Here is a 27,358-nt window from a genome sequence, read left to right as displayed (position 1 = left end):
TTTTGGTATTACCGATCCACTCGATCGGGAAGTAAGAAATAAAGGTGCTGGATCGAGTGACCCGTGTTTAATATCTTTCAAGCTCGAACTATGTCGACCCTCGACTGTCACGGGTTTGACCCTGAAAGAAAAAGGGGTCAACGAACCCCTTTTCATAAACCTTTCTCTTTTATTCAGATATAATTTATTCCATTTTATTATTCATATATTATTTGTTTGCAATATAAATCGTATCAATTAATAAATATTGAATAATAATATGAAAAATTTTTAATAAATACTCGTAATAAATTTAATAAATACTCATCTTATCTCGTAAATATATCTTAATATTTAACATAATATTAATCGTAATATTTATATTATACATTTATAATTATTTATATGTAATCGTAATCGTAAGAAATTCGTATTAATATATTGTACGTAATCCAATTAATTTAGACGTATATTTTGAAAGTCGGAAATCGTATTGAAAGTTCAGAATCGTTGTTTATATCGAATCAATTATTATCATTATTTTTATTTTTATTTTTATTTAATTATTATCATTATTATATATATATATATAAAGTATCAGATATATAATTAATTATCAATAAAATAATGATAATAATTGAGTTCGATATAAAACAACGATTATATCTTATTATATTAATTAAGTTAATAAAAAGTTTATATTTTCATTGATGATCCTTAGGAAAATGATCGAATCATCTAAGAAATAAGAAAAAATTAATCTTTGAAGTATTACATACATCTTTTAATCTATGAATTATTAAGAAATGAGAGAAGCTCGAGTAAATGTAAAATAATCTAATATCTAAACGTATAACGGAATAGAAGAAAAAGGAGGAGAAAGAAGAGATAGGTGGTGAAGGGGGCTAGGGAGGAGGAGGACGAGGAGGGGAGAAGCAAGGAATCGATAGACTGTCATTCGACGAAGGATCGAAGGTGTCATAGCACGCGTGTTCTTCAATTAATCCTCATCACGAACTGATATCGTTAGATCCGATCAGATCTATTCTTCGAATGATCGAGCTGTTCTTTAGCTTAGATCGCAACGTAGGATGATTCGATGATACTATGATATTCCATTTCAACACTTACATATATATATACATGTAATATGTTTATATATTATATGGGTATAATATATATATATATATATTATAATCATTGAGGACGAGCCTTAATAATATTTTTTTCAATCGATGTAAGAACGTCTCGAGATTTTCTTTTCTTTTTTTATTTCATCAGTTTTTTTTTCTTCTTTTTTTTTTCTTGGTTTGTTTTGTTTCAAATACCAACATCCCAAGGCGAGAAGTCTACGAGATAAACGTCATCGATTTTTCTTTTATCATAATTGATAAAGTTCCTTCGATTGTCGTCTTCCATCATTTATTATACTTTTATATTTTATCATATACTCTCAATGCATTTTATATCTATTAAATTATATCTATTGTATTAAATCAAAGTAATTCAAATTCGCGCAAATTTTAATCATATTATCTACTTTTTATTATTATTATTATTATTATTATTATTATTATTATTATTATCTATTTTTATTAATACAAAAGATTATACATACCATAAGTCGAGTTAATCTTTCGTTTAATATAATCATTTAATTAATATTATTATTATTGGATATAATTATTCAAGCGAATATTAATTTTAAATATAATTATATATATATATATATATATATATATATATATATATAATATATATATATATATATATATGTATATATATGTATAATATATTATTATAGTGTAATAATTCGAATAATGACATATAAATTGTATACATATCCGATATAATATTATCACGTAAAGATATTATTATATTACAAAAAAAAAAAAAAAAAAAAAAAAAAATAAGAAAAAAAATGATCAACTATTATCAAAGATCAAAACGTAATGACGTAAATGGACATTTTCAATTTGGAATAATTTAAAAAGTTTCTCGATTTATAATGAAATATTAACGATGATAATATAATCGATCGCAATAATGATTATATTTTTTTTTCTTTTTCTTTTTTTCTTACGGATCTTCCATCGAAAATTTCTTTCATTCAAAAGCAAATTTAAATCCATGAAAATTTTGATCGTAAATTTTCAATATACACCTACATAGTTAATATCTTGGCCCGTCTATCCTTTCTTCCCCACTGTCATCATTACTACCATCATCATTACTATCACCACCACCATCATCACTACCCCTCTTATAAAACAGTCACGGACGGCTGTCGACATTGAAAGTTGACAAACGGTACTTTAACGTTAACGGTCTGCTCGTAATTAAGTAAATTGTGAAGGCTGGCTCGCGTGTACAAACCATACGTCATGCGTTATGTGACGCGTGCATAAACATGTACGGGTCTCGTGTTCGTCGACAGACACGATATATTAAATCGCATACTTGCTTAACATACGCACTTGAAAAAGATTCAGATATTAAAATCAGACTCTATTAAAATTGTTTTGAATCAATTTAAATGAGAATAAAAAAGTCATTATCAAAAATTTTATTTCTCATGTTTACTTTTATATTTATTTACAGATATACTTCTTCTTTTTTTACGATTGAAAATTAAGGAAAAAGAAAAAGAAAAAAAAAATATATATATATATATATATTATATAATGTATATGAAAAATTATTATCGTTATGTAAAATTATACCGTATATCTGCATTATGTAAAAACATAATGAAATATATGAAATTAGATTAGAAACAAATATATTTCTATTCTCTTATATTTTCAAAGATAAAATATAGAAAAAATTATATATAAAATGATATATAAAATATACCGAAGTATATATCTATTAAATTATAAAATTAGATTATATTAAATCAAATTAATTTAGATTAACACAAAATTTAATTGTATTATCTACTTTTTATTATTATTATCTATTTTTTAATTATTATCTATTTTCATTAACTCAAGAAGATTTATACATACGTATAAAAATGATTATAAATACATAAAAATATATAAATACATATATACATATATATATATATATATATATATATATATATGTATTAGTTGGATCGGAAAGTAATGTCGATTTCTTCAGTTAAATTCAAACGAATAAATTTTTAACAATTTTTAACAATTTTTAACAATCAAATATCGACATGCACAGAAACGACATTATTTTTCTGTCCCCCTAATATATACATATATTTATACTTAATTAATTTACTTAACGTAATACTTAACGATATAACATTATTAAAGATTAGATTTCGAGATAATTTTATTTAACACTATATATCTTAAATCTTTGAAAGGTCACATGTCTAATCTAATAAATATTGTATTTCTATCTCTCTCTCTCTCTCTCTCTCTCTCTCTCTCTTTCTCTCTCTCTCTCTATCGAATACATAATCTCAAACTGGTAGTTGAGTCGTGAGAAGGAAGAAACGTTAGACTCGACGTGCTTCGTACGCTTCTATGCTCGGATTTAGATGAATCGAGCGACAGCCCCGAACGGGTTAATTACCGAGTACCGACAACTTTACGGAACGCTTAACTTTTTTTCCACGCAAACTTATATCCGATAACGCGTCCAAGCCCTGAAGCTTCTTCTTCTTCTTCTTCTTCTTCTTCTTCTTCTTCTTCTTCTTCTATTTCTTCTATTTCTTCTATTTCTTCTATTTCTTCGTCTTCTTCATTTTAAAGGAAGACGTAAATTTCCTCTATAGTAATCGTTCGTACTACGAGCACGAAAATATTTCGATTCTACTTTAACTTCCTTTAATGATAGAACGAATATAAACGAACAAAATAAATTAAATACCAATGGACTATAAAATAAAGGATATAAAGAACGTAAAGGAAATTAAATGGCTTTTTTAAATATTTTATTTTGTTGAAAGGAACGAACAGAAGAAAGACAAAAAAAAAAAAGAAAAAAGAAATCACAATATACGATTGTTATGATTAAGAATGAAACAAATGTTTTCATGTGGAATCTTAAAAAATTCTATTGAAAGGAATTTTTTTTCTTTTTTTTTTTATTCTTTCTTTTTTTTTTTTTCTTTCTTTCGATTTCATGATGAAATCTTCAAAAAATATCCTTCGATTATTCTTTTTGTCTTATCCATTAAATAAATACATTTTAATCATGAACGATCTAATTTTTTATTCGAAGATCAATCTAATCGTTATATAATAATTAACGTGATATAAATTTCTCCTTTTAAATATTTTATCGAATTCGTAATCATTAAGATTTTGTCGATATATTAGCATTAAATTTAATATATATCCGATATATCATATTTGTTCGCAATAATTCGTATTATCTATTTAAATATGAATTTTTTCAAAAGCGATATTATTTCATCGTTTAATTGTATCGTTAATATCGTAGGGAGTATGAAAAAATGTTTGGAAAAAAAAAAAGAGAAAAAAAAAAAAAAAGAATTGACATCTTTCGTACCTTTCAAATATAAAACATATTAATAATAATTAAGCTCATCTTTTTTTTTTATATCTAAATTGATTTAATCGTTATATAATAATCGATAAGATTTAAATTAATCCTATAAAAATTTAATTATATTCTACGTTAATGACTCGTATCAATGATACGTTTTAATTTAATAAAAATTTTATTTTAAAATATTACAAGGTAAACAATGTGCGTATTTACCTTGTTATAATTCGTATGACGTATAAATATTTTTCATACATCAAAGAAATATTGCATAATATAATTATTATACAAATAATCTCGTCGCGATAAAGCACAGACAGATAAATATATATAAAAGTATCATACTTTCCGTTCCTTTTAATTAAACATATTATATGATGATAATAATAATAATAATAATAATAATAATAATTAGGCTTTAATTAGGCTCTTGGCGTTTAAATTAGTCTAGACGTTTTATCACAACTGAACGATTTAAAATTAAATTTAATTCAAAATTAATTACTCTTATCACAATAATTCGTCTTAATTTAATCAAATGTTTTATTCAAAAAAACTACACATACATATATATATATATATATATATATATATATATATATATATATATCGTATTTATTACATAATTCGTATTATGTAAATATCGATATTTGAAAAGAATATTATATCTCGTAATTATCGATATAATCTTGTCGCAAGAAGAATCTTAAAATGACCTACTTTTGAAAAGTCAAAGACACATACAGATACACGCATGTACACGCATATATGTATATATAAATGATATGATATATATATATATATATATATATATATATCGAGATACATATGTAAGACCTCGAGACAGAATTTATCGTTTCGCGGTTTAGACATCTTCGTATACGGTGGACAGATTCTCTCGCAAGTAATCGAGATGTTTCGCATAACGGCTCCTTCCTAGATCTTTCCTCTTTCCCTTCTATACTATGCTTCTATGCGATCCTTACGGAGTCGGCCATTGAAACGGAATATCGGACGAACGGTGTCTTCGAATAATTAAGATCATTCCCGATCGACCGGGATCTTCGTTAATTAGCTATTCCGTAGGACTCATATAGTATGTGGAAATATTTTATATATATATGTATGTGTATATGTATATGTTTGTGCGTATATGTATACATATATGTAATATTTCTATATATATAATTACACCGACGTATAAAAGCTATTATAGAAACGATTCGATAAGTTAGAAAATAATTAAAACGATAAATAGGTCATATACATATGCATATATATATATATATATATATATATATATATAGTTATTTGTGATAAAAACAAAATACGATCGTTATTAACATGATTTTTTTATTTCCTTTTTCTTTTTCTCATTTTCCTTTTTCCTTCCATTTCTTTTTCTTTTTTTTTTTCCTTTTTTCTTCATACAATTTCACAATTTTTACACAATACAAAATAATATAGCATTGATATTACTAATTCAGGATGTTCAATGTTCGATTACAGATCATCAATTATAGTCGATCAATTATAGTCGATATGATCGATATGCAATGGACTTTATTTTTATCTATTTCTTTTCTATTCATTTCTTTTTTTTTTTTTTCTTTTTTTTTCGTCTGAAATTTATTATTATTTTCTGAATTATAAAAGAGGAAAAAGGAATTAATAAACAAATAAATCGGGTATAATAATTTTTGATTAACATGAGATTTTCGTTTTTATTATTTTCTTCTTTCCTTTTTTTTTTTCGTTTCCTTTCGTATATACTTATTTCGTTTTCTAATTGTTTTCTTTTTCTTTTTTTTTCTTTTTTTTTTTTTTTTTTTCAATACACCTATATCCCACTTTTACGCTCAAATTTTAGCTCGATCGACATAGAACGATAAATAAATAAATATATTATAATAATGTCTCGTGATCGTGTAAATAATTACTTTGTTTCTTTTTTAAAATAAAAGTTCTAACTTTTAAAAAATTTTCTATATAAAAAAAAAAAAAAAAAAGAAAAAGAAAAATAGGAAAGAAGAAATATTCAAATTTTTTTTTTTTTTTTTCATACAAAATTCCGAAACGATCGATACGTAATAAAGGAAAAAAAAAACGAAAAGAAAAAAGAATATATATATATACGTTCTTCGATACAATAATTGTATCAATCAATTGTATCTTCGATACAAGCTTAAATTGTATCAATTTATGGTAACAGTAAAAACCTTTTTAAAATCCTTTAATTCACCATCAACGTTTCGTCCTGTTACAAACGAGAGAAACTAATTCCCAGGAAATTACGACAAGGTGAACGAATTTTGTCTTAAATTCTCTTTGAAATAACAGGTGGGAATTAAATGAGAACAAGAAAGAGAAAGAAAAAAAAGAAAAAAAAAAAAAAAAATAAAAAAACAGAAAAAGAAGAAAGAAGAAAGATGAAAAAGAAAAAACAACATTTACTTTGTATTCCGTGAAAGAAGAAAAAGAGTAATTTCATTCCATTCGTTCGATTTGCGTTCCTTTATTGTCACGCGATCGAAGATCGATTCTATACTCTTAGGATCTAGACTTCTCGAACGATTTAGAAAATCAAACTCGACAATTTAATCCGCCTAATAATGCTAAGGCACGAAGAATAAAGAGAAAGAAAGAAAGAAAAAAAAAACAAAAAAAGGAAGAAAAAAAAGAAGTAAGAAGATAAAAAGAGAAAAAAACGAAAAGGATCGATTTAGAAAAGGATCGATGTATCTTAAAAAAAAAAAAAAAAAAAAAAAAAAGATAAAAGATATAATCGCGATCATTGTGTATCATTATAATATACGTAAATATTATACATCTTATATAATGGATGAATCATTTGATTTATTATAAATCGATATAATTTACTTTAATAACATGTTATCAAAGTTGAAATTATATTTTCATATGAATTTATTTCGATTTAAATACAATTATATTTAATATAAATTATTTCATTCATTATCAATCGATATTATTTATTTTTAATGTTACGTACGAAACATTAAAATTTATTTTTATAAACAAATTTATTTGAATTTTAAAATACCATTTATATATTGTACGTTTGTATATAGGGTGAACTATTTAATTCATTATCAATCGACATATGTATATGTATATATATATATTTTTTTTTCTTTTTTTCAATACACATATAAAACTAAAATACGATCCGCTAAAGTTTATTTTTATTTCAAATTTTTATTTCAAATTTTTCATTTTCACTTTCAATCAATTTTATTTCATTTCCAATGCAATTACGAATAATTGAAATTAATATCTACGTACTAATAACTTTTTATAATTTTCTAATATATTATAAAAAAATATAATTATCTATAATTTATCTGTAATATACTATATTGACCAATATATGTATCCTTTTTTTGTTATTGTCGTTGTTGTCGTTGTTGTTGTTATTAATATTTTATATCAAAGAGTAAAATTTGAGTTAGGTGATATCGATTATATATCACAGCTAATGTACATATTTTGTTATATATACGTTGTAACGATGAGGGAAAAGGATTTTCTTTTTGTATCGATTCGACGACGAGGAACATCGGGTTTGCTATAGTAGAGAATAGTAGAGAAGTAATGGCAGAAGGTAACACTTCCCACGAAGAATCCGATTGGACATGGTTGTCCTTCCAGTTTCTTCGCAAAACAGAAACACCACGACAAACACCGAGAGAGAATGTCTTTTCGTTCTGCCTTTCCTGCTCTACTTGCGTTAACCTAACGTTATTCCCTTCGATATATTCATACAATATATACTTCGATAATCGATTATAATATTTGAGAGATTTTTATTAATCATTAAATATAATATATCGAGACAAATGATAAGTCATTTAATAAGATTTTTCTTTTGTTTTGGATATATAAATAATAATAATAGGTCGCGTTTATTTAAATAGAAAAAAAAAAATTGCGAAATGTCATTTAATATATATATATATATATATATATATATATATATATAAAAGATTATTATTTTTGTATATAAATTGTGTAATAATTTAATATAAAAAATATTTTTAAAAAATTAAAATTTAAATGAATAATATCAATGATTGTTATTCGATTGTTAGAATATTGAAAAAGAAAAAAAACTTTAATTATTTTTATTAATTATTTAGATATATTAACAAAAATATTGATAAATTTTGACATTATACATTTCCCAAATTGATAATTATTTATTGTAAAACACAATAAGAATTTTGTAATAATAATAATAATAATAATAATAATAATATATTAACAAAATAAATGATAATAATTATTTAAAAAATAACAGTATTAATATTTGTAAAATACAAAAAACAATATAATTCTTGCAACATTCAAGTGAATAAATCAAATTTGAATTATTGATGATTGGGAAATACGAGAGTAGGTATACGTCTAATATATAATATATTATCTATATATATATATATATATATATATATATATATATAATATGTGTACTTTACGGAAGTACATAGACGACGATTCCTTGATGAAAATCGTACCGGATCGTGCAATGCAACGCATTATGCTTGGACGAAAGGACGTTGCACGCGTTGCGAACCGCCGACGTCACGTTGGACATCCTCCGTGAACACGAGAAACACGAGAGAGAATTTGTACACGCACCTTGATAACCAATAGACAAAGAGATAAGATATTAATCTTCTGAAATATCATGAATATATTTCAGAAGATTATTATTATTATTATTATTATTATTGTTATTATTATTATTATTATTATTATTATTATTATTATTATTATTATTATTATTATTATTATTATTATTATTATTATTATTATTATTATTATTATTAATATTATTTCAGAAAGAAATTTGTGAAAAGAATGTATTTATTGATATAAAAAATTAATCTCTTGAAATATCATAAACAGAAGATAAATAAAAAATAATAATAATAATTATCATTATTATTATTATTATTATTATTATTATTATTATTATTATTATTATTATTATTATTATTATTATTATTATTATTATTATTATTATTATTATTATTATTATTATTATTATTATTATTATTATTATTATTATTATTTTAGAAAGAAATTTGTGAGAAGAATATATTTATTTTTTATCAATATCATTATCTATTTTTTATATATATTAATTTTCTTAAAAAATTCGAATGGATTATTAAAATCACTGTATATAATACAATTTATTGATATATAAATAATATATAAATAAAATATATAAATAACATAAATATATTATTGGTATATAATTAATATATTATTAATGCAGATAATAAAAATGTATGCATATATTTATTAATACGCATTTATTCTCGTTTTTTTTTCTTTATTATAATAATAAATAAAGCAAAAAAGAAAAAAAAGAGAGAGAGAGAGAGAGAGAGAGAGAGAAAAGAAAAGAAAAGAAAATGATATCAATACGACGTCACTTTGTTATATGATATAGTAATAAAATATATCTAAATATTAAAATTTATTTGTAAATATATAAAATTCATTAATAGAGTTAATAAAAATGTGTATGCATTCATTAATATATATTTGTTTTTTTTTTATTTGTTTTTTTCCTTCCTTTCTTTCTTACTTTCTCTTTTTTTTTTTTTGTTTTTTTTTTTTTTTTTTTTTTTTTTTTCATAATAAATCAAACAAACAAACAAACAAAGAAGAAAGAAAGAAAGAAACAACGAGATCATCTTTTTCCCGGAGTCTTTGTTTTTCTACAATCATCTTGATTATTATTGTTGGCGTTATCGGCTCCCTTCTTCTCCTCCTCCTCCTCCTCCTCTTCTTCCTCCTCCTCCTCCTGCTCCTCCTCGGCATGATCCTCGGTCATTACCAAGGAGTTAAAAATTTCTTGCTCGTCATCGCATATTCTTGCATAATCGTAATCCCTATGTCTTCGATCGAATTGAAAATTATGCTTAAACTGTTCGAAGGCTTTCCAAAGTTTAATGAACTTCGTTGTTAAAAGCTTGGTGAACTCGTCACGTTGATTTTGTAATTTAAATTTGAAATTTTCTTCCAATCTACGTATATCCTTCGCATTAATCTCACGATACTTAACCAATGCGTTGTCCTGAATAAAATTGTATTCCTGATTCTGAGATCTTCTTTGCATTTCCATTGGCAATTCCGTTCTAACGGGTGACTTCAAAGAATTGTATTTGGTACCGTCTTGATCGGTATGCCTTTAGAGAAAAAGAAAAAAGAGAGAGAGAGAGTGAGAGAGAGAGAAAGAAAAACAAATCGTAATTGATAAATTTTGATCGTCGTATTAAAAAAAAAAAATAATAATAATAATAATAATAATAAATGCAATAAAATAAAATAAAGAAGGATGAATTAAAGAGGATACAATAGATTTACCAAAATTTTGGTTGCTGTCGAAATTCCTTCAAACTGTTCTCGTGCAATCGTATAACTTCATCCTTTAAACGTTCCTCCCAAATGGCCATTTGCTTATGAAAATTCACGTATGAATTTCGATTACGTTTGTCCAAATTCTGCAAATGTTTCTGTATCTTTTCATAAACTTTTCTAATATTTTGCATCTCGACGTCTTGACGTAATTTCTCATTTTGGATCAATTCGGTAATCTTTTGAGAATCTTTCTCTTGCCACTCGTTCATACTCTTTTGCAATGTCTTCGTTATTTCCTAAGGTCCATTCGTTCATTCATTTTTTCGTTCATTCATGTTTTCGTTCATTCATTTTTTTTTATTTGTACGTATTTCGTGTACGTCAAGAAAAGTGAAATAAAAAAAAAGAACCATGCTCCTTTTAAATTCATTGATATTTTTATTGTGGGGAAAAAAAAAACGAAAGAATAAATAAATAACTAAATAAAAGAAGATTCATTTAAGAGGAAAAAAAGAAAAAATAAAATTCATGTCTCGTTGGAGTACATCAATTGGCGTTCGTTAAATGAATAACATTTGCACGTGGGAAAAATATTTGCCGAGTTGATTTTATTTATATATACACACACACGTACATACATACATACATACATATATACCTGGGAACACATGCCAGTGACCTTGGCAATTTCTTCGCTGATCCTCTTCCTCTCATCCAGTTGCCATCTGACGATCTGCGCCTTGATTCTCGCGTCTAAGTTATTCTTCCACGCCTGTAGATCGTTTTTCAGGATGTTCTGTGTCTGCGCGTGCTTCTCGTAACACTGCAAGGCGTACCGTCGATTTTGAAACTTCTCCAAACCAAATTGCTTTCTCAAACCGATAATTTCCGTCTCGCATTGCGACAATCTATTTTCGAACCATTTTAATTTCTTCGACAAGTTCTCCACAAGTGGATTAAAATGTACTCCCTCGTCATTGTCGCCGGACGCTTCCGTTTCTAATACGCGAAAGTATTTTCAATGTTTCTAAGCTAATCGTTTTTCTTTTTCTTTTTTCTTTTTTTTTTTCTTTTTTTTTCTTTTTCCTTTCTTTGATCGATATGAATGACGGACTCATCGTATTTCGAGAGTTATTCGTACTATACCAATACGTTTATGCGTGTCCGTCGTTCAAAGTTTATCCAACGTTATAATTGACAATTTAATTAAACGATATATTTTATATATTTAATTAAATATAATATTATAACTTCATATAGATATAATATAATATTTCTCGGGATTTCATTTCAAAATTATACTCGTAGGATATAAGATTGATATTAATCCTTTCTAACGTTTATTTTAAAAATAGATTTATATTATAAATCTTATATTAAATTAAATCTATTTTTAAAATTTATATTATAAATTAAAAATTTATATTATAAATTTTAAAGATAGAGATTTATATATTATAACTTTTGTTTAATATTTTTTCTTGTTTTTCTTTTTTTTTTTTGTTTCTGCTTATTTTTCCAAAATTTATAGAAGAAACGTATGACGATATTAAAATTCAAATATATTTCAATTATAACATAAGAATACTTTTCTCTTTAATTCCGTTATAATATTATATTCATTATAATATATCGTTCTACGAGAGATTTATATTTGAAATAATATAATATTTAATTACAATTGAAAAAAGAATTAATAGAATGAATATGACAAGAAGGAAGAAAGAAATAAAGGAAAAAAAATATTACCTAATTTCGATCGATCGCACATTTGAAAACAACTATTGCCCGATGTTGTATTTCGTTCGTCGCCAGAAGTACTTTCCCCGGAGGACGAATTCTTTCCATTTCTTGGTAGATTCGAACGAAAAGACAAGTCGCCCTGTCGTTTTCGATCGTAATTCTTCGGGAAACCATTTCGGCAATCCTTGTATCGGAAACATGCCGTTTGATAAAAAGAATCGTCCTCGGGATCGTTCGTAGTGTAATCCACCAACTGTTCCGTCGAGGATTCCGATTCCTCTTCAATAGGCGATAGTACTCGATCCTCTTCGAAATTCTCCTTGTTACTCCTCGGACAATCGATCTTCTCCCTCGATTTTCTGTCTCCTAAAACGAAAGCACCGTGTAATTCTATCGTGCCAGAACTAAATAAATCGATCTTATGTGAATCGGTTGGTTGGCAAAGAAAGAGAAAAAATTGCCGTCTTTGCCGGCAATTTACAAAAAGAAAGAAAGAAAGAAAGAAAGAAAAAAGATAAAGGAAAAAAAAAAAAAATAATAATAATAATAATAATAAAGTTACAATTTTCGTCAGATCGAACAAAGAATATCCTATTTTCGTAAGATAAAAAAGAAAAAAATCGCTATATTCCTTAGATTAAAAAGGGACTGCCGTATTTAGGTCAGATTTAAGAAAAAAAAAAAAAAAAAAAAAAAGAACGATCGCTATCTTCGTCAAATTTAAAACAAACAAAAAAGAATAAACGAAAAAAAAAGAATCAATAAATAAATAAATAAATAAATAAATAAATAAATAAATAAATAAAACATCAAGTTCAATTCGGTTTTGTCGTAAGGAAAATAAAAAGATAGATCATTAAAACATAGAATCTTAAAATCTGAAATACAGGATGATTTTTCTGTCTCTTTTAAATCATCGATCCTCGAATAGAAATTTGTAAACTAACGAAAGGAGGAAGAAAAAATAGAATAAACAAAGAGAATAAACAAAGAGAATAAAAGGAAACAGAAAGAGAAAAAAAATGAAGCTAAAAATGTCTCAAGGACTCACCCATCACCCAAGTCGAGAGCCAATGTTAAATCTCTGTTACGATTTCAGAAGTGTTTTCACCTTCGAATGAATGGGGACGATCCAGGGTCATTGGAGTCGTCGAAGCGAGACAAAAAAGACTCGACGACGACGACAACAACGACGACGACCACGGTGACGGCGACGACGACGACAAGGACGACAGTGACGACGACAAAGACGCTAAAGACGACGAGGATGCCGACGACGAAAACGTGAACGACGTCGCTTTGGTGGATTTGTGAATAAAAGGAATCAAAATGATTCTCCTTTATTTTCTTCCTCTCTCACCGTCACCCTTTCTCTTCTTTCCTTCTCTGTCTTTTCGTTGACCCTAAGCCCACCCACTTTGGAAACAATCCCTTCGTTTTGTAACACGACAAATGCCGACAAAAGGACATAAGACAAAAGAAAAGTGAGCTAGTAGGATAAGTAAGATGAAGATGAGTGAAGAAGGAGAGGAGAAGGACGAAGGAGAAGAAATAGAGGAGAAGAAGGAGAAGAAGGAGGAGAAGGAGAAGAAGGAGGAGAAGAAGGAGGAGGAAAAGAAGAAGAAGAAGAAGAAGGAAGTGGCTTAATGACCGAAAAGGATTCTCGACCTGAGAATGCAATTTTCAATTTCGCTGACGTCGCGCGTAACTTAGTTCTGTCCTTGTCCCACCGAATATTGAGACGTTGGTTACTCTCTCTTTCTCTCTCTCTCTCTCTCTCTCTCTTTCTCTCTGTCTCTCTCTCTCTCTCTCTCTCTCTTTCTACCTAGTTGGTGATGCGCTACGGATTTGACATGGACAGCTGTCGGATTGGTACGCGCCGTCACGCGAGATAGAGATGGAGAGAAAGAGAAGTATAGCTACTTCATGACACACAATGTCATGGGATAGAAAAGATAAAAAGATAAAAAGATAAAAAAAAATAGATATATATATATATATATATATGTGTGTGTATGTGTATATAAAAAATTAAAAAAAAAAATAGTAAATAAAATAAAAAAGGAAGGAAGGAAAAAAGAAAGAAAGAAAGAAAGAAAAAATAGAAGCGTTCCACTGTCTCGGGACTTAGGCTAACGAGTGAACGGTTGTGCTATAATGTAGTATAGCAAGCCTCGGGACTTTTCTAATTTTTCTTTCTAACGTCAATCCTCTTAAATGTCTTCTGAAAAAATCGAATCTCTCTAACACCAAGATAATAAAACTTTCTAAATATTAGATAATATAATATGATATAATATCACTAACCTATTTTCACGTTTGATTGTTAACAACATGAAGTTTGTTTATTCTCATTCATCAAAATAAATGGATGATCGATCGATCGTCGACAAGTTCGAAGCTTAATCTTCGTCGTTATTCGATCTCTATCGATCGCTAAGTATAATCGATAAGAAAGAGAGAGAGAGTGAGAGGGAGAGAGAGAGAGAGAGAAAAATTTTATTTAAAAAAAAAAAAATGAAAGGAGAAAGAATTTTTTATCGTAATAAAAATTTTCTTTTCGCTTCTTATTTTTATTTCAAATTTTATTCATTTTGTTTACATAAGAAAATTTAAATAATATTTTCAATATTTCATAAAACGTCTAATCTTCTGATTTTTAATTTAACATAATTGATCAGATATAAATTACTGAGAAAAAGAGAACGATAGAGAGAGAAAGAGAGAGAGAGAAATAGTGAGATAGAGAAAATTTTATTACATATTTTTTTCGCTTATTCCAATGACACATAACATTTGCAAAAATTTTATTAAATTTCTAATCGATCTATCAACTTGTATTCAATAATAATATTCTCAGAAAAACTGCATAATAAATTATACATAATTAATTATGTATAATTATTAAAAAAAGATAGAGAGAGAAAGAGAGAGAGAGAGAGAGAGAGAGAGAGAGAGAGAAAGTGAAATAGAAAGAGAGTGAGAGTGAAAAAGAAAATTATATCTCTTTCATTTACTCCAATGCCATATATACAATATTACGAATAAATCAATATATTTCCAATGAATTATATCGATATCATTAAAATCATCTAATAATCTAAATAATAATAATTTAATAATAATGCATCTCAAATAGATGCATTGTTACAGTGGGCTAATACAGTGGATCATTGAGACGTCAGAGTAAAAAAAAAAAAAGGAGAAAGGAGAAAAAAGAAAAGGAGAAAAATGAAAAAGGAAAGAGAAAAAAGGAAAAGGAAGGAAAGGAGAGAGGAAGAAAAGAGAAGAAAAGAAAAAAAGGAAAAATGAGAAATAGTGGAAAGATAATCCCACGGGACTTTGTTGATAACAAAAATAACTGTGAAATTATTTAGATATAGAGAAGACTCTTAGAATAGATAGGTAGTGGAAAAGAAACGGAAAGAAGGTAGAAAAGAAAGAAAGAAAGAAAGAAAGAAAGGAAGATAGGATGATCGTATAAACGAAAAACGGCTTTGAATTATTTCTCGGTTAAGTTCAATTGCTTGAGAAAGACGAAGGAAATGGAAGAATTAAGTAGGAAAAAGTGAAAGAGGAATAAGAATAAGAAGATGAAGAAAAAGAAGAAAAAGAAGAAGAAAAAGAAGAAGAAGAAGAAGAAGAAGAAGAAGAAGGTGGAGATGGAAAAGAGTAAAGAAAAGAAAAGGTCGAAGAAGAAAAGAGGATAAGAAGATGAGAGATAATGAAGAGGATAACCGACGTGGAAAGTTTATGAGAAAGAGATTGAGACGGAGACGGAGATAGGTTTAAATAGAAAGAGAGTGAGACGAAGTGAGTGGTGAGGTGTGGTGAGGTATGGTGAGGTGAGGTCTGGTATGGTGTGGTGGTGTGGTGAGAAGAATGAATGAGAGAGAAAGAGAAGGAGAGAGAAAGAGAGAGAGAGAGAGAGAGAGAGAGAGAGGCACGAGAAAGAAGGTAAGAACGGTAAGGAGCAAGGATTCACACGGTTCCAGGACTGGCATAGCGGTCCTAGCGGTAGATACTTGCGGATAGTACGTTCATTTACATAGGCAACTACATAAATGAAAAAATACTTGACGACGCGATCACAACATAGATCATACAGGAGACATATATATTAACATATACATACATATACATATATATATATATATATATATATATATATACATAGCATACGTACATACATAGTTATATACATATGATATGTGTACATATTAAAGATTGTATATCTAAAGTTGGTTACTCTTTCGATCGAAAAAGAAATTACATGATGAACGACTTAATAAAAAAAAAAAAAAAAAAAAAAAAAAAAAAGAAAAAGGAAAGAAAAAATCAATCGAAACAGATCGAACTCTTTATCGCGACTTGTTCGTAATTCTGAATTAATTTTTCGTTTTTTCTTTTTTTTTCTTTTTTTTTTTTCTTTTTTCTCTCCTTTTTTTTACATCGTAAAGAAAAATTCATCACAGATAATTTTCTATATGATTTATGCAAAACGGGAAGAAGAAGAAGAAGAAGAAGAAGCAAAAAAAGAAAAAAAGAAAAAAAAGGAGAAGAAAACAGAAATAATTAATCGAGTAAATGTTTCGCAAAGGAGAGATTGATCGATTTACGATGATTCTCATTCGAAGAACTTTCGATCCATCGTTTATATACCATATGTATGTATTTATATAACGTACGATTATACGAGCGGTGCACATCTCTCTTACCTTAATTCAACGACGTATAAAGTGAGAAAGTTTGACGTCATATTTCATAATTCATTCATAAATCATGAAAGTTATGAATCCGTTACATACACACGTATTCGCTTATTTACATATCTACGTGAATTTGCATTAGGTCAAGTTCATTATTTACTCGAAAAGAAATAAGCTTCTCGAGATAATTTCTTTTTCTTTTTTTCTTCTCATTTCTTTCCTTTTTTTAAATCAACGAATAATTATATAATCAGTATTTATTTCTCTTATATATAATTGATATCATAGATTAGAACGAATCGTTTGTGTTCTTAATATCTTAATAAAACTTAATAAATGTAAAACATTTATTGAGTTTGTTATTACTGATAACAAATAAATAAATTAGATTTTAATACACGATATTTTCAAGATTAATATCAAACTATAATTAATTTAATTATAATAATTAACGTGAATTTATAACAATCGTATTATATCATAGATAAATACATACATATATATATATATATATAAATATGTACCTAAGTATGTAACTACAAGAAAACACGCGTTCTCTCCTCACCCTCTTTCCCACCCCACTCCATGCCCCTCTCCGATGCGTTGTGGCTCGTTTCCGTTACTAAATCATTTCGTAATGTTTGAAGTAAAAAAAAAAAAAAAGAAAAAAAAGAAAAAAGAAAAAAGAGATATAAAGAATACAAAAAAAAGAAAAAAAAAAAACGATAAGGATCGTCGAGCTGATCTATGTACGCGTGTATGAGAATATACACGAGAGTATGTGTGTATAAATCAGTATCACGCTAATTAAAACGTTAACTTGTTAATTATAAATGTTCATAAATCTCTCTCTCTCTCTCTCTCTCTCTCTCTCTTTCCCTCTATCTATCTATCTATCTATCTCTATCGCTTTGTTTCACATCGTAAGATTTGCAACTAAAGTAACTAAATCGAAAATTTTTTGATTGAATGAAAATGTCGTTGACGTCGATGCCATTGTGTTTTAGTCGGTTCATTGGATCTAAAGACGCAGCGACGGATCATCGAGGCCGTGAGACAGTTTGAAAGCGAGATAGTCGATTGTTCAAAGTATAAGTGAAACGGAGAGAGAAGAAAGAATTAATTTACGTCACGGTCCGTGACTTCATCGACTGCCGTTACTTTTTGTCATGCAATCGATTGCGCATTTATCATTAACTATCCACCCAACATTTCGATCTTCTTCTTCTTTCTTCTTTCTTCTTCTTCTTCTTCTTCGTCTTCTTTGTCTTCTTCGTCTTCTTCGTCTTCTTCGTCATTCTTTGTGATCAATCTTAGAAATTATTCGTCTAGCTTCTATAACGCGTATTCCCTCGAGCGTGATAACAACTTCGTATATACAAGGACATAACACGTCTGTTACTTTTCTTTTTTTTCTTCTTTCTTTCTTTCTTTCTTTCTTTCTTTCTTTCTTTCTTTCTTTCTTTCTTTTCAAACTCCCTTTTTATTCCTGTTTTTAAAGATATTATTACGAAATAACGATCTTACGTTAATTATATTGAAATTAATTAGAATCGTTTCGAAAGATTTGAATAGAATAAATTTTATTCTCCTTTTGATATTTTCGTAAACGGAGATATTTGTTAATTTATCGTTTTGATTAATAAGTAATGATAAGTTTCGTGTGTATGTGTGTGTGTGTGTGTGTGTAAGAGAGAGAGAGAGAGAGAGAGAGAGAGAGAGGAAGAAAATGAAATCCTTTCTGACGTGAATAAGTGTAAGAGATAAAATCAAAGAAAAAAATATATCTAGAGACAAGAACATTTTTTTTCTTTTCTTTTCTTTTCTTTTCATTTCTTTTTACGTGGAAATTAATAAATTTGCCGTCTTTAATATCAATGATAATAAATTTTGTGTAAGAGAGAAAAAGATAGAAAGAGAGAGAGAGAGAGAGAGAGAGAGAGAAAAAATAAAAATATCCTTTCAGATGTGAATGAATGCAAGAAAGCAAGTATATATATATATGTATGTATACATATGTATACATACATATATGATGAACATTTATAAGTATGAATAAGTATTAGAAGTATTATAATAATATAAGTATAGAAGTATTATAAGAAAGAATAAGTATTAGTATGAACATTTATAAGTATGTATATATATATATATATATATATATATAGCAAAAAAAAATATATATATATATAGAAGAAAATTTTGTTCAAATAAAAAAATTAATATTTTCATCTTAATATCGATGATAATAATGGAGATAGAAAAAAAATTTTTTCCGAAGAAAAAAAAATTAATTTATGCAGGGAAAAAGAGAGAGAGAGAGAGAGAGAGAGAGAGAGAGAGAGAGAGGAGAAACAAAAAAGAAAAAAAAAATAAAAGAAATGGAATCCTATCAGATGTGAATAAGTATATGAGATAAAAGATCAATGAAAAAAAAAAAAAAATATATCCATAGAAAGAGACAGTTCGTTACTTTCGATAATTACGTCTGTTTACGTCACAGCACAGCATCCGGTTAATAGGCGTATTTGAAGGGAGCGATGAAGCGCACGTTGAAAGTGACTCATCGTTCGTGAAAGGATATGGTAGTGTAAATGTGGAGGTGAATAAGGAGAAGGAGGAAGAGATGAAGGTGGAGGAGGATGTGATGGTAAAGGAGCTGGTGGAGGAGGAGTGGAGGAGGAACGGTCATCCACCGACACTGAAGAAGCAGCCTCCGAGATTATAGGAGAATGACTGCAACCGCAACGACTTTTGTCACTGACCTCGAACGTTCCTCGACTCATTAACGATGAATAATAGGAATAAGAATAAGAATAAAAATAAGAATAAGAATAAGAATAAGAATTGAGGAAAAGATAGAAGCGTAACCTTTGGAGAATCGATCATACTCCGTGACGAGTTCGATGATGTTCGATTTTTACAATTTAAAAAAAAAAAAGAAAAAAAAAAAGAAAGAAAGAAAGAAAGCTAAAAGATAAAGGACGAAGGATAAAGGATAAAGAATGAAATGGAATAATGTAAAAGAGAGAAAAAGAAGGAGGGGCGGGGGGAAGGAGGAAAGAAAGTATCGATAGTTGATTAATGCCGTGAACTAAATTCGTCCTCTTTTTTTATCCCGTTTGAATTGAAACGAAAAAAAAAAAAAAAAAAAAAAAGAGAAAAAAGAAGAAGGAAATAAGAAAAAATAGGAAAAAAGAAAGAAAGAGAAAAGAGAACAAAAAAATAACGACAGAATAAAAGATTATGAGAAACAATTGGTTCGTTCTTGGCTCTCTCGTCGATACAAAACTATAACTCAATCTGGTTAATTAAATTCGTGGAATAATTCGAACTATTAAATCTTCTATTTTCCCACGCTTATCACGTGACTCACAGATATGTATATATTACTTTTGTATTTTTTTCTTTTCGTCTTCTTCTACTTCAACTTCTTCGTCATCTTCTTTTTATCAATTTCCGAAGAGCAAATTGAAAAGAAACAAAATTTCTTTTTGTCTTTCAATCTTTATCATACAATTTTTATTAAATCTTTATCGTCGATCAATGACAAACGACTAGCAGATATCGCAGTAGCATCGAAAACAAGAGAAAAAGAAAAAGAAAAGAGGAAAAAAAAAGTCGATTATTCATTCTCTCCTTATCATTATCACATGAAAAAAAAAAAAAAGAAAAAATTCGTAACATATCGATAATAAACGTTGCAACGAGTTCGAGCGATAAAATTCTCGCTGATGTCCAATAACGATAAGACAATTATCTTTGTTAGATAAATGCATACGTAAATATTTATTATCCGTGTCGTAGATAAGAATATTGTAAAAAAAAAAAAATAATAATAATAATAAAAAAAAAAAAAAAAAAAAAAAAAAAAGAACAGAGAGAAAAAGAAAAGAAAAGAAGAAAAAAGAAGAAACGAAAAAAATTTACAAGAACAATTTTCATGTTCGTTGCATTGATCGAACATCGGGAACGTATGAGTTAAAGGATAACATTGTTTCGTTATATCAATACTCATACATATTCATATATGTACACAAAAAAAAAAAAAATGTACGCACTCACGACGATGCTTGAAAGTTTACGACGAGGAGAAGGATAACAAAAAAAAAAAATATTTCAAAAAAAGAAAAAAGAAAAAAGGATAAAAAGAAAACGAAAACGAAAACGAAAAGAAAAAAAGAAAAAAAGAAGACAAAGGGAAGACGAGATCGGATCTCGTGAGAGACACCTCCCCTCCTCCTCTTTTTTTTTTCTTTCTCTAACGATCTAATGATTCTTTACGGACGTAGTAATCGTCATATCGCGATTTCACGGATGCTTTTCTGTCCGATCATTCTCTCTCTCTCTCTCTCTCTCTCTCTCTCTCTCTCTCTCTCTTTCTCTTCATCTCTTCTATCTACTTAATTGTATATCAAAAAAAAAGACAAAATATGCGTGGGTAAGTCAATGTTAAGAAATAGAAAGAGAGAGAAAGAGAGAGAGAAAGAGGAAGAAATGAAAGATAAAGAGAGGGAAAGAGAGAGAAAGAGAGAGAGAGAGAGAGAGAGAGATAGAAAGAGAGTTACTATCTTTATCGAGACGTTACTGTTATCTCGGTGCTCCTCCTGTGAAAACCTTTCTCATCGAGCAAGCATCTGCCACTTCCGTTCCTTTCAATCGGTTCGTTGCCTTCTCTACGATGATCACCCGTTTATCTAACGATTTTGCGCCTTTCGATGCGTTTATAATGGGACCGAAGTTATTCTACACCGCGAGATCGAATTAGAAACTCGTTTATTATATACGCTAAACTGGATATTATACGTGAGTATATGACCATTTATATGTATGTAAGTATGTATGTATGTATGTATGTATGTATGTAAATACAGGATGTAATTGAATGTTTTATAAAAACTTTCGTAATAAGTTTCAGGAATGTAAACAAATAGAATATGTTCTATTATAATGATGTAGAAAACATTTGTTTTGTGAATTTAAGGCAATTCGACGTTTTTCTTGGAATGAATGAAGAAATTCTAACGTTGGAATCATAGGAATGTGAGTGTGTGTGTGTGTGTGTGTGTGTGTATGTGTGCTTCTTTTTCTCTTTTTCTTTTTTCTTTTTTCTTTTTTTTGATTTTCATTAGAAATACAAATTGAAAATGTATTATGAAAAATTCGAGAAATCCTAGAAAAAAGATTAGACGATTTAACGTGATAATGTTTCTCTAGTCGTAGAAGAAAGTGAAGAAAAATAAAAAAAACAAAAGAAATATATATATATATGTGCGTGTATTTCTTTGGTAATAATCAAAAATATCTCGGTGATATTTTAAAAATTATCTTATTCTTTTCTTCAAGAAATTTTGGGCTAATTCCTTTCTTTCTTTCATTCGTTTCTTTTCTTTTCTTTTCTTTCCTTATCCTTCCCTTTTTCAGATCGTAAAACTACAAGCTCAAATCGTAAAACTGGCATGCCCAATTATATGCCTACCTAGAATATTTCGAAAGAAAAATAATTGATTATTAATATCACTTGGAAACTTTTTCGGTCCATCCTATTATGCATTTATATATTTATGTATGTATATCTATGTATATAATATATATATATATATATATATATATATATATATATATGTATGAGGGATATTAAAGAGAGAAAAACGATAATTGGATATAATAGAAATATTTTGCATTTTCTCATTATTTATTTATTTATTTTTGTATTTTTCTTTTTTTTTTTTTGTATTTTTTTCTTCTTCTTTTTTTAATTAACTTATCCTAATCGTTAATACATACATGCGAACGAACGAACGAGCGAATAATTATCTATCATAATAATACAATAATTACAATATTTCATCGGTGATTACAATTAATTAATTACAATTTGTAGGAAACGATTAGAACCGTAGGAGAGATAAAAAGAAAAAAGAAAAAAAAAAAAAAAAAGGAAAGAACTACCTGATAAAGTATTATTTCGCATCGGGTAAAAGGGAAGGGGGTGGACGGGCTTTTTGTAAATAGAGGGGAGGGCGAAGAATTGAGGATTGGGGAGGCACGGTATACATTGACTAGAAATTTTTAATTATCAATTGCCACGATCTATACGTGGATTGGAATTTTCTTTTTCATTTTCTTCTAATCGATCCTTCTCTCTAATCGATTATAGTACGATTACGATGGATTAGATATTCGACGAGTGATCGTGTATATATATATAAATATATATATTCTAAAAATACATTATTAATATCTCTCTACGAATCTCTACAAATAAAAAAAAAAAAAAAAAAAAAAAAGAAAAAAAATATATAATCTTTATATATTTTTATTCATTTTTCAAACGTTTCTTAATCAATTTCTAAACATAATCTAATATATATAGCCTATAACTTACGTCTAACTCGTATATAACGTTAACGTACACACACACTTACACACACATACACACATATATATATATATATATATATACATACATATATATTTATGTATATATATGTACACATAAAAAAAAATTCCTAGGTAAACTCTCAAAAGTTCCTAGATTAATGTTACTGTAATCTGAAGGAGGAAGAAGAAGAAGAAAAAGAAAAGAAAGAAAAAAAAAAAAAAGAAGAAGAAAAATAAAAAGAAAAGAAAAAAAAATAAAAGGAGCAAAAAAACATAGTAATTAATTTTTATAACATTACCTAGGAACATTTTGACCAATCCTGTATATACACGCGCGAGTATAACGAGTTCCAATTGATATTGGAAAATTAAAAAAAAAAAGAAACGTTTACTTGCGATTACGAAGAGAAGATTGGATGAAAAAGAAAGAAGAAGAAGAAATAGATGATGATGATGATGATGATGATGATGATGATGATGACGATTAATAAAAAAGAAAAAGAAGAAAAAGAAGAAAAAGAAGAAGAAGAGGAAGCAAAAGATGATGAATAAAAAGAAGAAGAAGAAGAAGGTGTAGAAAAAGGATAGAGGAGAGCGAGCATGTGGGTGAAGGCTGGAGGGCTCTCCAGGATGTGTCGAAAGTGAAACCCAAGGCCTCCGTTCGTACGTGTTGCACTCTCTGCTCTCAATCTTCTCATTGTGTCCATTCCTATTCTCCTCTCTTTGATGCTAAAGTCTCGACTCGATTCTAATACGAAAGAAAAATAAAAAAAAAAAAAAAAGGAACAAAAAATACGCTCGTCGATCTCCAGTCCTCCCCACCCACTCCCCTTCTTCCCAAAAAAAAAAAAAAAACAAAAAACAGATCCATCCTGAACGATAATTCTTGTCTTCTTTCGAAACGAACCCGTATCGGATCGTCAGTGTTTCGTTTCGTCTTTTTAATTGCTCATAATCGTTTTCCTCGATCATATATTCATCATAATCGTAAAATTTCATTACTAATTCCGATTAATAAGACAAATATCTAACTTTCGATCATTGATATATATGTATATATATATATATCGTTACTTTTCTCTATTTTGTTCTCTCTCTGTCTCTTTCTCTCTCTCTCTCTCTCCCTCTCTCTCTTTTTTATTTTTCGCGTTTTTTATTTATGATCCAGACTCGACATTTTTCTCATTTTTATTCTTACTGTTTGGTATGAAATATGCCAATACGATACCAACTGAAAGGAAAGAAGTAGATAGATGATGATAAATATAATAAATTATATGCTGACATTTGTTTGAATTCGTACGAAAAAAAAAAAAAAAAGAAATATTAAGGGTCTTGTAACCAAAAGAAGATGAATACTTACGTAGGGGAAAGCAAGCTATCGTCATGATCGGAGCTATGCATCCGTACTCGAGCAATACCGGAAACACGACATTGCCGATCAGAGATCCAGATCTTCCTATCATCATTACCAAACTTACTGCCATCGTTCTATTAAAAAAAAAAAAAAAAAAAAAAAAAAAAAACAGTAAGAAAGAAAGAAAAAAATTAAAAGACAAAAAACCAATGGAACATAATCAAATCGTTCTGCTATAATCGTTCTCTATCATTTGGAAAAAAAGCAAGAAAAAAAAAAAATACAATATAAATGATACCTTAATGAAGTTGGGAATAAAAGTACAGTGGCCCCTACTACAATGTTCAATGTTGTCATCATTATACCGACGAAGAGGCAGGTCAATCCCAATGTCAATAAATAACTCGTCGACCAAGTTATTGATATCAGCGATAAGATACATACCGTGTAACAAATGTCTGCAAAATGATCAAAAGAATTAATTTTTTGTTTTCTTTTTTTTTTTCTTTTTTTTTTTTGTTTATAATGCAAATCAAATTTATTTAATTGTTTTAATTTTTTTATTTCTTGACTACTCACATAAAAGATTTTTGTGGCCCAATAAAGTCACGAACATGCTCGCGACGAAGAGGAAAAATATCGCAGCTGTCGAAACTATAGTCGAATCTATATACATGCTTTCCGGTATCACGATCTAAGATAAAAAAAAAAAGAAAAAAAAGAAACAAAAAAGAATAAAGAAATAAGAGAAACGATTATTCGTTTGTTTGTTTATTTTTCTTTATTTATTATTATTTTCTTTCTTCTCTTTTTTTTTCCCCTTAAAACTCCTTCTTCAATTAATCTTAACTTACCTTCGAACAATTTGTCGCCTCGATAATATTGTTAGTTAAGTTTGCATTCTGTGCTGACGAATAAGTGACGGCATCCAATATTTCACAAAATGCTGGCTCGTGATCGGTAATATTGAAATCGATTGGATTGAAGTCTTGCAATATCGCGAAAAGTTGAGGCTGCCATAATCGTATTGTGTTGAGACTGTAAAAAAAAAAAAAAAAAGTTTAAAAGAAAAAGAAAAAATTAAACGAAAAAGTGAAACGAAAAGGAAGAAAACAGGAAAAGAAATAGTAAGGATTGTTATCAGAAAGAGATAAAAAGATAAACAGTTTATTAAGATAAAATAGTTAATTATTATCAGAAGTAGAGACGGTGACAAAGAGAGACAGAAATTTTTTTATGATTCAGGAAGAAAAAAATTTTGAAATGGAAAATTTATTCATGATATACAATTAGATCGTAAATTAATGTTTGTTTGTTGAATGAAATATCTATGTATTAGTGACTTTTCTCTCTCTCTCTATCTCTCTCTCTCTCTCTCTCTCTCTCTCTCTCTCTCTCTCTCTCTCATTCTCGATCTATCAGTCTCTCTCTTTCTCTCCTATTTTATATCCGGTATGACAATATTACATATTTGTATGTAGATTTAACTTAGCTAGACATTACGTCTATAGATTTCTGTAAACAACTTACGCGAGCATACTGCAAAATTGTAGAGTCAGGATCAAAACCAATCTGAATATATACGGTTTGAAGAAGATTGGTTTCATTTGAAGTAAACCACTTTTGAATGTTCTCTTAGCTGGAACGATCGTATCTCTCGTAGAAATGTCCGTAAAATTTTTCATCTCGAACTCGTCAGCCAATTCGTTTATCTAAATATATAATATGATTTACGTATCACGAAAATGAAAAGAGATAAAATTGAAAAATTGAAAAAAAAAAAACGTACGCGTGATGATCGTTCGAATCAAAAAAAAAAGAAAAAAAAAAGTAACAAATAAAAATTTAATAGAAATAAAAATTAAAGAAAATTTTGATAATTATTACGGAACAAAGAAATTAATGATTTATATATGTATATATATATATATATATATATAAAGAAAGAAAAAAAAAATAGATAAATTTATAATACAATGTTAAAATATTTACCGGATAATCCTCCTCTGGTTTGCCAGTGTTCATTCTATAAATTTGTCGGAAAACCTTCAAAGCTTCCTCTTTACGTCCTTGGCTCATAAGAAATTTCGGACTCTCCGGGAAAAATGATATCAGGAATACACCGATCAATGTTGGTACACCGCACAAAGATAAAAATATTCTCCAAGAATTATATACGAAATAACCATCCCAAAGTTCGATCGACCAATTTTGTGGTACAACCAGCCAAGCAAGACCTAAGAATATATATATATATATATATATATATATATATATATATATATACATATAT

At 27.8% G+C, this 27,358-nt stretch overlaps 2 protein-coding genes and 1 long non-coding RNA gene across 3 annotated transcripts in view; 1 reads left to right on the top strand and 2 right to left on the bottom strand.

Annotated features, from left to right (window-relative positions):
• Positions 1-10,201: 10,201 nt before the first annotated feature.
• Positions 10,202-13,670, bottom strand: LOC118445177 (uncharacterized). The gene is made up of 5 exons (XM_085655674.1): positions 13,667-13,670; positions 12,622-13,005; positions 11,531-11,871; positions 10,879-11,168; positions 10,202-10,700 (listed from the first exon to the last, which is right to left on the bottom strand). The coding sequence occupies exons 1-5, from the start codon at positions 13,668-13,670 to the stop codon at positions 10,202-10,204; spliced, it is 1,518 nt and encodes a 505-aa protein (XP_085511800.1).
• Positions 13,671-21,924: 8,254 nt separating this feature from the next.
• On the top strand, positions 21,925-25,523 carry LOC118445044 (uncharacterized). Its single transcript, XR_004839130.2, has 2 exons — positions 21,925-22,130; positions 24,012-25,523. It is a non-coding gene; the product is annotated as an uncharacterized LOC118445044 (long non-coding RNA).
• Positions 23,988-27,358, bottom strand: part of LOC118445043 (synaptic vesicle glycoprotein 2B) — a 4,791-nt gene continuing 1,420 nt past the window's right edge. The window contains exons 5-11 of the mRNA XM_035873938.2: positions 27,058-27,302; positions 26,596-26,777; positions 25,920-26,103; positions 25,645-25,759; positions 25,364-25,523; positions 25,072-25,199; positions 23,988-24,939 (exon numbers count right to left, since the gene is read on the bottom strand). Of these exons, the coding sequence (XP_035729831.1) occupies positions 24,866-24,939; positions 25,072-25,199; positions 25,364-25,523; positions 25,645-25,759; positions 25,920-26,103; positions 26,596-26,777; positions 27,058-27,302 (1,088 nt within the window). The 3' untranslated portion in view covers positions 23,988-24,865. The remainder of the gene's footprint in view (positions 24,940-25,071; positions 25,200-25,363; positions 25,524-25,644; positions 25,760-25,919; positions 26,104-26,595; positions 26,778-27,057; positions 27,303-27,358) is intronic.

The sequence above is a fragment of the Vespa mandarinia genome, chromosome 3 (assembly GCF_050613455.1).
Source record: "Vespa mandarinia isolate Hongniang chromosome 3, ASM5061345v1, whole genome shotgun sequence".
NCBI classification, from domain to species: Eukaryota; Metazoa; Arthropoda; class Insecta; order Hymenoptera; family Vespidae; genus Vespa; species Vespa mandarinia.
This window is presented reverse-complemented; position numbering and strand designations above follow the sequence as displayed.

Coding starts and splice junctions, on each gene's coding strand:
- LOC118445177 (XM_085655674.1), bottom strand. Junction 11,169..11,530: donor TCACTGGCATGTGTTCCCAG/GTATATATGTAT, acceptor AATGGACCTTAG/GAAATAACGAAGACATTGCA. Junction 10,701..10,878: donor CGACAGCAACCAAAATTTTG/GTAAATCTATTG, acceptor TTTTCTCTAAAG/GCATACCGATCAAGACGGTA.